The following is a 14213-nucleotide window of genomic DNA, read 5'->3' as shown; positions in this document are numbered from 1 at the left end:
TTCTCAATTTTAAAATAACAGATAAAATGTGCCACTCTTAGCATAAAGTTCCTTTTTTTTTTTTAATTTGCAGGGAATTTTTTTTTTTTTTTTTTTCTTTAAATGCCTGTTTATTTCTAATTATTTCTTTACCTGCATGTCAACTAAGAGAACCGTACTACTGCTTCTAAGATAACTATAATAACAGCTATTTAAAATTAATCAAGAAAAAACCTTAAATTGCCGTAGATTTCAAAATTTCTGCTAATCTAAGTTTGAGTTTCAGCCTAATTGTAAATTTTACATTAGCATATTTTTCTCCCGATTCAATATAATAACGTATATTTTTTTAATAATTTTGTAAGTTAGGCTTACATCAATATTACATTTAAATAAATGCATATTGTTGCACAAGATTGTTATCTTAATTTAGAATCCTGTCTTCGACATTTATATATCCATTCTTTTGACAAAATCAAATTGTCCTTTGGGAAAGCATGAAATACAATATCTCTTCCTTTCGTATTTCTATAAGTGTTACGGCACGTTGCTACAGCATAAGAAGCTGTATTACATAAAGTATACTTTAAATTTAGAATTTAAAAGGAAAACTGACTAAAACTATATATATACACAAATTATTAAATATTTGCATTATTAGAAAACAAATATGTATGATTAAAATTAATTTGGGATATGCGACCTCCAGAAAATCGTCTCTCAACTGAATGAAACTACAGTTTTAAATGCGCGAAATCGGAGCAGGTGCAACACAAACATGTCAGATTACTTCCAGTTAACCCCCCCCCATAACGCTCGAGCCAGTGAGGAGTTGAACAAAGGAATGACCTAGCCCTTCTATTTATCCCTGGGTGAACCATTAAAATGAAATAATTTATAATTTCTCATCAGCTAACTTCAAATAACAGAAATGCGGTGACTTTTCAAGGGGAGAAGTGTGCAATTGCATCTGGTCTGCCTTCTCTTGATAATGATGAATCAGATACTGATTGAATTCCTCTGCCTGTATATTTTTGTATTTATTTATTTATTGTACCTTTTCTATACTTCTAATGGTTGGATGATTGCTAGTTGATTTTTACATATTTTGGGGGAATTTTGTATTTATTAGTTTTAGATTTCTTTCATGTTTTTGTGGTTTAGTTATAAATTTCTTTCTTTTTGTCTATAATTGATTAATTTTCAGCAGCATTTTCATGGAAATGATATTGGCATAGATTATTTTAAAATAAAACTTTATCATACTGTAATATATGCATACATATATATATATATAATAATTTAAAAAATGTTTTTGGCTTGCTGCAAATGCTATTTTGTATGCTTTTTTGGATTAATTTTGTTCAGTGTTTATCCAGTCTAAGATCCATTTATTTTTTGAAGTCTAGTCACCTTTTATTTCTCTTTAGCCGTCTCAAGGCAATAAGTGCTCCAAAGAAGTCTCTTAAAGGGTGTAGGTCTAAGGTAAGTCCTTTTTTCAATTTTCTAAGAACTTGTTAAAGAAACAGTTTTATATTTAAATGCTTTGTTTAAAGCTAATTTTAAAACAACAGGTTTCGGAAGACATAGGGTCACGTAGAGCCCGTATAAAAGAAGCCGCATACAAACATCGCTCTGCACCTCATTTGGAAAATACTTCTATGGAATTAGGTATTGGTCAATTCATTTCCCCCAAAAATCGAGGTGATGGTTTTAGTTTAAAGTGAATGTGCAAGTGTTGGAGAAATGTAAATGATCTCTCTTACAGAATTTATTTTTTCAATAGATGAGAAGTCCTCTAATACTTCAGAAAAGAAAAAACAAAGTCGTCCACGTCAAGTGCCCAAACAACACAGGAAACTCGGCCGACCAAAAAAAGTAACTATAGAAGAACCAGTTGAAGAATCTGAAGAGGAATCAAATATTGAAAGTATTCTTGATATTCCACCTGACTTAGTACCTCCTGAATGTAAGTTAATCTCTCTTTTTTTTTAATGCTTGAATTAAAAGATTTCAATCTGGTTACTAATTCACTATTATTTTCTAATTTATTAAAAATTTATGATTAAATGATATTAGTTGCAAAATAGGCATTTTTAGCATCAACTCTGCTTCATACTCTCCATAGCCTATCTTCAGTGCTCTCTCTAAGGGACATTCAGAATTAAGATTTGATTATTTTATTTTGCTATCATACATTCATATTTTGCACATTTGATTCAGTTCAATGTGTAAAGTTTTATTTTTATTAGTCATGCAGCAAATCTTTGCTAAGATTTTCAGAATGCAATCTCATATATATACGTTACCTTTATTGTTGTTAAAATTGAGATTAGGTTGACAAAGAGCTTGTTTAAAAATAGAAGCAAAGGAACTTTCACATATGGCCTGTCTGCTTTGTCTGCTGGAGCTGGAGTGGACAGTTAAATCACATTCATAGTCTTTTATGGCTTTCTGTAGAGTTGCTGCACTCAGAATTGATATCCAGGTGTATGGAAGTGTGAAGGATAAATCTCTGTTGCTACGTGGCTTGGTGATGATTTCAAGCACTTCTCTAATTTTGAGGCTGTTTATATGCCGAAGTTCAGCGATTATTTTTTCCTTGTCCCATACAGTTACTAAGTGTGGATGCTCTCGAAGTATTTAACCAAAGATGTGCTGTTTCCATTAATGAAGTCATGGGTATAACTTGGAGGTATCTTTTTTATGTTTGTTAGTTCGTATGGTTAGTTTTCAGAAAGCTGAGCCAATTTAACTTTCCTGTGCTTGTATCTTTGTTACAAAGCAGGATATATATGTACATATGCCTGAAATATCTCTTGTGGCAATGTCTTATTTATGTAATGTTAACAATTCCTATATGGATACAGCTGAAGTAAAGGCAAGTTTATCACCAAATATTTTAAACACCAGTATTTAATATTTTAATACTAGTAAACATGTTAAGTATTATTCCATTACAATTAACTCCCATGTTACTTGGATAATACCAGGGAAAACATTCGCGATTAACTCAAAATCATTCTGTTACATCATCTTGAAGAATGCCTAATTGGAAGAACCTTAAAAAATACAATAAAGAGAAATGACCCATATTATAATTAACACCTATATGTGTCTGTATTTGTAAACTCTTAATGATTTAATAGCTTGTATTTTTCAAGTAGCTAAATTTGGAGATTAAGTCTATTTAGCTTTAAAAATTAAATCAGTATTCAAAGCAAAACAAAATATTGTTAGTGACAAACATTATTAAAACATGAAACAGGTGAGTTATAAGTTATTGATCACCAAGTTATAACATTATCTGCTCTCTCTTCCGTTATCCTAAACAGTTTTATTTTCCATAGACAGTTTTCTTTTATGCTAATGGTTTGTGACAGTGATTTTTCTAGCTTTCTCCAATAAACAAATTTTAGACAGAGCCTAGCCAATCCCTAACTGGGTTCGGAAGTGATCACTTTGAGAATGTTCCTTATACAGGGTGTCTAAAAAATGCAGCGACAAACTTTTAGGAAAAATTGGGCATATTATAGGATTCAGAATTGTGTAGCAACCCCTGACAGGAAACATCATCGAATGGCAGTAGGTGGTGCTCTGGACATCAGTCCTGGAGGGGAAACTGAGGATTTCCTTATTCGAGCAGTAGCCAGCACACGAAGAGCACGCTATGGTATGCAAATGGTGCAGACATTCACTTAGTGTGTGGACTGGCTGAGGGCAATGGACGAGCTGCTGAATGAATTTATCAAGAGTGCTTCCCAGAAATCAACTGCAACATGGTATGTTTGTATGTATGCATCAAAATTTGTGTGAGTAGGGATCATTAACCCATTCAGGGGTGGTAAAGAAAAGAATTTAAAATTTTGTATGAATTGTAGCTTATGGACCCCAAGAACACACAACTGAGACTTTAAAATATCTAGAGTGAAATCCTGAATTTTGAGAGCTAGTATATACTATTTTGTACACTGGCTAGAAGAAAAATTTTTTTCTGTGCATCTGCTAATTGTTAATTATGGTTTTTTAATCTATTTTTCTTACTTTTGGTATGTGTCTATAGAAATGGGTGCTTGAATATAGTTAGGTATGAAGTCAAAAAGATCTAAAATTTCTTTAGAAATTAAAAATTTTAGAAATAAAATATATGTTTTTAGGCTCTTTGATGAGGCCACCCAGTTGAACATACTTATGTAAAATATGTGTAGAAAGCTTTTGAAAGTGGTTTAAGTTCAATATTATTATGTTATCAAAATAGTTAGAAAATGTTTCACTGCATAAGTAAACCACATCATTCTCTAACTAAACTAGTACAATGATACAAGGAAATGTAACTCAGCTGAAGAATATAAAGCTAAAAAAATGACACTTTGTGACTCAGTGAAAAAATTAAAAGTTTTAGATAATATATGAAAAAAATATGCTTCCTGCTATGATACCAAAACCCCCTTCCCGCCACAACACTTTCAAATATCGGGCACCATAAGGCCCCCATTTAAATTTTTGTAAATATAGGTTGTAATATATCATTTCATTCAGGAAGAAAAGCTGTTAAATAATTGTTTTTGATACATCTCAAAGTTCTTATTTCGATTTTCATCTTCTTTGGGGGCCCCTTTTTAACTTTGCAATAAATAAGATAATAATTTTGCTCAAGAACATCTCTTCAATAGAGGTAAAGTACAAAGACACCTTGAAGCCCCTTTTTTATTCGATTGTTAGGTCTATGGACCTTGTGGAACCAGTGGATATTTTCCTTCCAAAGGTAAATATTTTGCATCTAAAGCTATTCCCCCCCTTTCACCAACTATACAGACTTATTTCGGAAGCTGCCTGCCTGCATTCTTACCCATGGGGGGAAATTTCTTTTGTGTTGCTAGTCTCTCACCTGTAATTAACGAAAAAGCATAAAAATAATGCTTTCAAATCAGCAGATTTTTCAGTGCATGCCATTTTTCCCATGTTTCTGAGTGAGTTTCCCTTTTATTAACTCCCCCTCATGGTTTGTGGGATCTAAACCCTGCTAATATGGCGAAATTAGCCATCAATCACCTCCTTTCATTTTCACTGCATTCTAGGGTTTTTAAAAACAGAGATGGGTGTCTTTTGGGCGTAACATGCCACATTTAACCCTTACAATCGTGTAATGTTTTGAAACCAGACAACAATTTTGAAATCAGTTTGTCTCGGGGGTAAAGAGGGATGGGGTGAAATTAAAATCTTAGCTGAAGAAAGACAAATGAAAACTCAACTGGAGTAAGCAAAGTATGAAAAGAAAGTAAAATACTTTTTATTCATTCCTAGCATAGGGTCATTAAACAATCAACATAATATTTAATTATAAACAATTTTAAATTAATCATAAACAACTGTATCATATTATGTCATAAACAATTATAATGTAAATAAATTCTGTCATTCCACAGAGTAGAGATGGAGAAGCCTGGTGCTGCCATCTATTGGCAAGGTACTCTCGGTATTGGCATTGGTATATTTTATATACCGGTATTAAAATCCTATAAATTATCTTTTAATTATCAGTGTTGATTGAAATGCAGTAAATATATAAGATTCAGCATGTGTGCATCATATATTTAAAGATTTTGAATTTTTTTCCCTCCCGTCCAATAGAATTTATGAATATTCAAACATGATACCTTTGAACGAGGTTTATTAATTTCATAACTGCAAAATCTTAAACGTTCATAGGGTAGTGCTGTCATTTAGAATCAAAAGGAAGCACTAGAAACTAAAGATTACAACTTTTTTGGTGTATAAAAATTAGCAATTTTTAGGAGGGTAACAAATTGGCAAATTGCTGCTCTATTTTATATACAAAGTAGCAGGAATAGTGAGGACAGGCCATGATCAACTTGTTCAGTTGTTATGGAAGAAAATATGTTGGATGCCATGGAGACTAAGCCCAGTACCAGCATATGTGCCACTCCTTCTGCCTTAACAGCATCTTGTAGTGTGCAGCATGTTCTGAACACCAAGGCCTTACATGCCTTTCATCTCCAAAGAGTTGAGTTACAGCTTCATCATGATCATTCTGCATCTGTGCATTTTGCACAGTAGTATCCACAGCAGTCCCTAAAATGTGAATTTCCCAGCTTATGTGTTCATTGATGTGGCCACATTCCATAGGGATGGAGTATTCCATCAGCACAATGCTCATTTGTGAGCTTACGGGAACCCCCCACAGTCTGTGGTACCACACAGCACAACATCTCTTTCCTGTAAATATGTAGGCAGTTTGGTCAGCATCTGCTTGGTTGAGCTGCACCTTTTACCATCCTGCATGATCACTGTGAATTATCAGATCTTTCAGGAGCAGATTCTTCCAGGCATACTTGGCAATTTTCTAGCAAATGTGAGGACCAACGTGTGGTTCCAACCTGCTCATTTTAGACTGGCTGTTTGTAGACATATGAACAGGTCATTCCTGCATCAATGGATTGGGTCCGTTGGACCAGTTCCATAGCCTCCGTGCTCATCTGATGTATTAAGCTTGATTTCTTCTTTAGGCTCAAAGATATCATGAATCACCATCTTATGAATCTGAAATAGATCTTGCGGCAAGACTTGTCTGCACTGGTGCTACAAACAAAGAAACTCCTGGTGTGTTTGACCTTGTTCAGCAATCAGTATTCCATTGGTGCCAGGCATGCTTGGTGTCTGATGGTGTAAACTTTGAGCATCTGTTGTAACACCAGAGCTATATTCATCTCGTATGCCATTTGTACTCATGATTTCCTATAAATGTTTTAGTTTAGTTACTCTTTTGATCTTTTCTGATCTTCTACCTTTACTACTACTTACCCCTGACATTTTCCAGTCATGGGTTGCTATGCAATTCTCAATCTACGTCACAGATGCCGCCTACTTCCCCTAAAAGTTTGTCACTACATTTTTGAGAAACTCTATATATCGTATATGTAAGGTGAAGTCATTGGTAGGTATGACTACCAATTGCATAATATTATTGCATAATATTTTTTTACAGTAGAACCTCGATTATTTTAAGTGGAACCATAACTATTTCAGATATTTGTAAACTCAGATTATAGAGACTAAATTTTAAATCATGCCAGTTTTGACGGGGTTTTCTACATTGGTTTGTATGAAATAAGTGCTCAAGTTTATTAACATTTTAATTGGTAAATAATTTTAATGAATAACATATGGCATGAATAATTTCTATATAACCCAAAACTGGAAAACCTGTGGCTGACTGTTTTTTACACTTATCAGTTCTCAAACTTCATCTTGAGCAATGTTTAATTGATTTTATTCCTGAAACATGCTTACAAATTAATTTTTAGTGTCCAATTTTTAACACTGTTTTCATAACTAATCAATATAAACTAAATCTTGTAACATAGCAGAATTTTCAAACATTACTGATTTTCTTTGCAACCTCTCTAATTATCACATTTTCCTGGTGATTTTTTTAATTGGTTGCCAGCTCAGTTCCTAGAGAATTCAGGTAATGTAGGCTCTGTAGTATTTATTAAAATCTGCATTTTTGTTTTATATATTTTATTGAATACTAATATTCTGTATTGCAAATAGTGTACAATTAAAATAGTTATATATTTTTTATTCAGGTATAACAGAAAAGAAGAAGCGAGAAAAACCAAAAAGGAAACTCTACTGCAACTGATTACTGTACTTTACGAAGCTGTACTTGTTCTGAATAAAAGTTGAGTAAATATTTTACAAAGTTGTACTTCCTGTGCATAAAATTTGAGCAAATATATTTCATTTATATACAAAGTGGCCAAAATAAAAGTGGGCCGGAAAAATGATTTCTATATTTCATGAGACGGGGTTGTCAGTCAAGCAAGAGAATGAAATTCCCTGACTTTTCTAGGTGTGTTTTAAGAAAATCCCAGTCTATCCACATAGTGTGTGTTGGCTGTGCTTTGAGGTAGGTTAATTATGGTACCACTTAAAAGCACAAAAATTTGCCAATTATATATGACTTTTCCCCAAAACATTACTACAGTCAAAAGTCGTTAATCCGGACGCCCATAATCCGAAATGAACTATAATCCAGACCTCAAAGCTACAAACTTTGTGTGCATGCGTCAACGCATAAACGTGCACGCATGCGCTTTTAATGTATAAACAGACAGTATAAGATAAGCTAAAGTTATCTAATTATCTATTTCAGTTAATGTTGCAGATTGTGTTGTTCCTTAATCTTCGAATTAGGTCCAGCTTATTATTTTTTGCTGACTGTTAGAGCAATTTTATAAAAGTAAGCTTGAACTTTCGATTATGTCAAATAGAATTTCCGATGCTGGAGCTACCAAAGAATCTACAAAGCAAAAGCATGTTTCGATGTCCATTAAACAAAAAGTGGAGTTGCTACAAAAAATTGATAAAGGCATATCCTATGTTTCTCTAACCATTCCGAAATCTGTTTATCAATTTCACGCTGCTCTGCGGGGAAGGGGAACGTCGCGGCACGCAATGAAGTGGAAGCTGATCTGTCAGCACTATCCTTATCTTCAGGACAGATGTTTTTATTTTATTCAGCTTATAATTCATTACTAAATGTAGTATTTCATCTCGATGTACTCTGATATGATTTAAATCAAATTCATTACAGATATCGCGAATACACATCAAATAGTTTTCTGGTTGCAATTTTCTAATTTCGACTATGCGTAATGTATGCTTTATGCATGCGCGATTTGAAAGAAATGTTTAATAAAGTAAACAAATAAATATAAAGCTTTTTTTTTTTTTTTTTAAATTTTTGATACCCTTTTAGATCATAATTGTTCTTTATTTCATAAATTACGGTTTCATATTTTTAATTTTATAATTTCTGCATGCCATCTTACCAGATTTAAACTGATCTATAATTCGGACCCGACGAGTCCGGGACTGTATTATAACTATAATAGGAGTTGTTTTCCCCACTGAAGATAGAGATTAGAATCTGCCCAATCTGGATTTTAAAATTTCTTCCCCCCTCTTTTTTTTGGCAGACATTTTGCAGCTAAATGAAAGAAAGAAATATATTTAATGCTATTTTGATATTTTAAAATAAATTCAAGTATTTTACATTTATTTAGTTGCATACATAAGCAAAAAATATGTGCATTAAATTTTGTGAAGTTATGTTATCATACTGCTAGAATTAGGTTCGGAGTATGCCAGAGAAACATTTCCCAGAAATACTTATTATTAACTAATAATAAATGAATTTAGGAGGAAGAAGCCACATTAAATGATACAAATAGCATTAAAATAAAGTTAATTACTGAAAGATTTAAAACTGAATAACAATAATTAACTATATTTTGGTGAATATAATTATATTAAATGTTTATATTAGTTTAGATGATTGATTACTTTTTTAAATTTTACTGCAAAATGACAGATAAAGCACTTATTAAAAAGAAAAAAGTGTTCAAAAGATTTTGTGGTAAAATCCTAGTAGCCTTGGCATGATTTTGAAAATTGTCACTAACACCAAAATGACCCGTTTACTGCTCGTCATAATGTCGCCAAATCGTGTGTGTACTGTATACCAGAATTGAACTGATTTTGTTTTATATGAGAATGGGAAGGTATTTTATATTTTCATTTGTTCAACATGCACTGCACATGCACATGCAAATCTCTCGATTCTCGAGATACTGGAAACCATAGTTGTTGGAAACTTGCTTTGCCTTTCTAAAAGACAATCTGATTGGAACTGGGAAAATTGGCTGTATGCCAGCTGCCTGAATGACGCTCATGCAATACAACATTTGTCAAGAAAAGTGATCGCTTCCAATGTTGATGTATAAATCGCTTTTTAGGGGGGTCGCCATATGAAATTCCCCAACTTTTCCAGATTTTGACTGAAATATTTGAAGTCCCTGATTTCTGCCAAACTTTTTTAGTCAGTTTACAAATTCCCTGACTTTTTTCAGGTTTTCCAGGTAATGTGGCAACCCTGACAAGAGCAAAATGCACTAATTTCCAAAAGTTAAGCACTTAAATCAATAAAAATATAAATGTAAAGTTGAGAATGCTGGTATCTTCATCAACGGCCTACTTAGCATATCTTCATACAGTTAATCATGATTGACTGTAACAGAGATATATGCATACTGCCATTTTCATCTGGATCGATTTTCAGCCACTCAAATTCAACTCTGGTTTGAAAAACTGCTAATTTGAATTGCGTGTTTAACTTTTGAAGCCCAGCGTATCATTTGAAATTGGAACAGACATTGTTAAGTGATCAGTTGAATGCAGCAAGAAATGGTGCCAATGATAAAACAATGCATAGACAGTAGGGTGTTTCGTTTTGTAAAGCAAAATGTAAAATTTTTTCAGACTTTGCTTACTCCCCAAGTCTGTGATGGAAAAGATATATGTGCCAAATTTTGAGAAGATTGAATGATATTTAGTGTTGCACACTGATCAGTTTTGTAAAAGTAGGGGCCAAATAGTATTTTTAATGTTAATTACTTTTATTGGGAAAACTAGAAATCACAAACTTAAAAATAATATTAAAACGAGATAGTAAAACTAATTAATAGCTAGTATGATAGGCAAAACATGTCTTACATTAATCAACTTTGAATGATAAATCCCTTTTAGTCTTTTGTGAAAAGTTTTCTGTGATGCTTGACTACCCTCAACAAGAATTATTTTTATTGTTTGTTCATGACTGATTTGTTAAACTTTCTTGTCAGAGCAATTCTTCTTTCTGTGGTATCATTCACCACCTTAAGAGCGTTCACATGGCTTCTTAGAGAATCACTGCAGTATTCTGTCGTGTTGTAGATCACAAATAATTTCAAAGAACATCTTTGTTTTATTAATAATAATATGGCCCATGTTTCCTTCAAACAAAAAAAATATGTTATTACCTTCTAATAATTTTATTTCCTTTTTCTGTGCAGGTTTGGTTTCTAAAATTTTAATCATGTTTTCATCCAAGAAAGCCAATCCTACGTTTGCTTCTGACTAGCAACTGTGAGAGTACTTTTTTTTAATGTCTGCGTCAAGACCTGTAACATATCCAAATCATTCATTTGGAGCCCATCAACTTACATTTGCCTCATGCCGAAAGCGCATATATATAAGGCTCCCAAAATATATAATCTGTTTCATGGTTTTCGGTTCTCGTTGACAAATATTCAACTACTTAGTGAAGAGGACAATTTTAAGTGCATATTGCCTTTGCCACCCACCATGCTCAGAGTTACCAACTCTCGCGATTTAAGCGAGAGACTCCCGATTTTCGACCGCCAACCCGATTTATAATATATTTCTCCCTACTTTTTCTTATTCTGAAAATTTCTCACGACTTTTATGCAACTTGGCTGAGTACTTTTATATGAATAAAAAGAAAAGTGCTTTTGGACGTCTGAAAGCAATTGAATTATTCTACATTATATCTAAAACAAAACCTTGCAAATCAGATAGCTTCTGCTTTGTGAGTGAGAGCATTATACGTATCCAGAAACGTCGTTCTCCAGTGGGCTTCGAGCTCCACTGCATGTCAGCTGGCATATATTAGCCAATGAGGACAAAGCAAGTTGTTATTTGGATGTGCTTTAGTTATTTTGTTCATTTTGTACTGAGTTGTGTGAGTATACGTTCCTTAGGGAAATAGTTTTAGAAATTATCATCTTTTGTTATGTCTGCAAGGAAGGGAAATACTCGTGTACGTTTAAAAAATCGTACACAGTTGACTTTCCTTCCATTATTTTCTCAAGGAAATGTAATAAATTTGCGATGTGTACCACCTGTCGTTGCGATTTTTCGATTTCGCATGGTGGAAGGGCGGATGTTCTGAAACATGTGCATACACAAAAACACAAGGATAACACGAGTTGTTTTGAAAAAAACGAAAAATTACATTTTTTCTCGGAAACAAAGGACCAAAAAGTGATTAATGCAGAATGTCTGTTCTCTGCCTTTTTACTGGAGCACAACCTGCCACTGAATGCATCGGATCATGCTGCAGCTTTATTTAGAAAAATGTTTCCCGATAGTGAAATCGCTAAAAAATACTCAAGGTGCAAGAATCAAAACAGGTGCAATTGTTAAAGAAATGGGTTTGAAAAATAAATCTTCACTTATTGATTGCATTAAAACAGTCAGTTCTGCTTCTCTACGGATGGATGCAATAATACCGATTCAAAACTATCCAATTGTTGTTTCTTTTTTTGATCCAGAGTCTTCAGAAATTGAGTGCAGTTTACTTTATGTTCCTACTTTAGAAGGACATTTGGCAGGCTTTAATATAGCACAGCTAATTATTAAAACTTTAAAAGAAAATGCAGGCCCTCTGGATAATTGTATAGCACTTGTTGCCGATAATGCACCAGTATTGGTAGGCTTGGAAGACTGGTGTTGCAGACATCTTAAGAAAGGAAAATTCAGATTATGAGGTGCACCTGTCACCTCTTAAATTTAGCAGCTGAAAAGGGGGCAGCTTCTTTACCAATAAATGTGGATGAACACATATTTGATATTTATTATTATCTTGAAAGGAGTTCTAAAAGGAAGGAAAAATTGAAACAATCCATCCAAGTCTTCATTCAAGTTTTCTAATTGTAACAGCTGCATAACAGCAGTTTACAATTAGAAAACTTGGATGAAGTTATAAAATCAGCTAGGATTGACACCCAGTGGAGTTTAATTGGAAAAGTGAAAGGTGCTGATGGAATTATAAAATATAGTGAACTGTCTAGAATTGTGTTGCCATCTTGACAGTTCCCTATAGTAATGCAGAGTGTGAGAGGATTCTCAGTGTTGTTGCGAAAACGAGGACTAAATTTAGATCTAATATTAGTGATGACACATTCGAAAAACTTTTATTAGCGAAAACAGGCCTACGTGGCAATTGCTGTGAACAAAATTATGAAGTTTCTTAAAGAAAGCAAAATCTGCCACTGTTTATAACATTTGTACGAAAGCTGATTAAAGTGTTTTTTTTTTTTTTTTTTTTCCCTTAAACGATGCAAGTAATAAAAATGTTTTTTATGTGTAAGGTATTTTTGTGTTGTTGCATTTAAGAATTAGTTAGTATTTAAAGTTAATTCATTATTAAAAACTATATTTTTATCATTTAAAAAGTCTTTTTAACATTGTGAAAAATCTCCTGATTTTTGAGTGTCATAGGTTGGCAAGTATGCATGTTTATTGCAAAGCCTCTCAGATCCTGAAGCTGAAGTCATTTTAGGACCAACTTCCTAGGTACAGAAGTGTAATAACTGTTTGCAGTCTTCTCTTGGATGACTTCTGTCTCTTAGCACATTTTTTGGATGTAGTAAACCGCTTTCATTCTTTGTTCTAGTAACCTGGAATGGGACTTTCATTCAACATTGTCATATATGGCATCTTATTAAGTTCCCACAGACTTTATAATTTCTAAAACCTCCGGATGTCGGGACCACTTGATGATATGCCCCAACAATCCTCAAACACTCCTTTTCAGTATTAGTTCATGGGTGTGATGACGGCAAGACAACCACAATATTCATCTGAATTTGCTTTTGGTCTGGTACAAGCCCCTTGGCTCAGTTCTGCATTAGATATTGTAGCATCAAAATTAGAAAATACAGATGATATTGTCACATAGGCCCAAATGAGTCTACTTCCTGAAGAACTACTTTAGCCATCTGTTCACCAGTGCCTTTCAGGGCAAGCAAATGCTCAATTTCTTTGCCATTCACTAGAACTGCAACTCTCTCGTCTAAAGTTTTGACACTTCCATAGGCAACAGTTTACTATTCTATATGCAAGACCAAATGAAGAGGATTTTCAAAGAGTGACTTTTCAATTTTCTTTGCCAATTTACTTCTATTGATCTTTCAGGCTGGGTAAACGGTAGTTGGAAATATGGAATATTTTTAAACATCACGACCAAGAAAAGCATGAGAAGTCTGTTAGTACAAAGCACTTCCATATGTGAAATATAGCTAGCTTGAGGTAACTAGTGTTTGTAACACCAACCTGTTCAGCCATTCAATTAGAAGGCACTACTGGGCTAGTTTGATATACCAATCTACTTGAAATTTGGCAGATATATCTTTTACATCACTGAAACTATGAGCATAGCCAATGCATATGAAAATCACACGTTTGGAAAAATGAATCGCCCTAATGTTTAATGTTGCGTGTTACGAAAAGTACAATTGATGACAAGCAAGGTCAAATTTAGTGTCAGAGTAATATAGTACAAAGTCTGAAATCGGGACATCCAA

At 33.4% G+C, this 14213-nt stretch overlaps 1 protein-coding gene across 4 annotated transcripts in view; it reads left to right on the top strand.

Moving 5' to 3' along the window:
- The window catches only part of LOC146992905 (uncharacterized), a 154497-nt gene extending 146792 nt beyond the window's left edge, over positions 1-7705 (top strand). For all 4 annotated transcript variants that reach the window (XM_085809594.1, XM_085809596.1, XM_085809593.1 and 1 more), the window contains 4 exons: positions 1410-1464; positions 1554-1650; positions 1766-1948; positions 7590-7705. In XM_085809594.1, coding sequence (XP_085665720.1) covers positions 1410-1464; positions 1554-1650; positions 1766-1948; positions 7590-7645 — 391 coding nt within the window. In that variant the 3' untranslated portion in view covers positions 7646-7705. The remainder of the gene's footprint in view (positions 1-1409; positions 1465-1553; positions 1651-1765; positions 1949-7589) is intronic.
- Positions 7706-14213: the final 6508 nt, after the last annotated feature.

Source organism: Stegodyphus dumicola, chromosome X2 (assembly GCF_044657685.1).
Source record: "Stegodyphus dumicola isolate Sdum_Otavi_A_Nest chromosome X2, ASM4465768v1".
Lineage (NCBI taxonomy): Eukaryota > Metazoa > Arthropoda > Arachnida > Araneae > Eresidae > Stegodyphus > Stegodyphus dumicola.
This window is presented reverse-complemented; position numbering and strand designations above follow the sequence as displayed.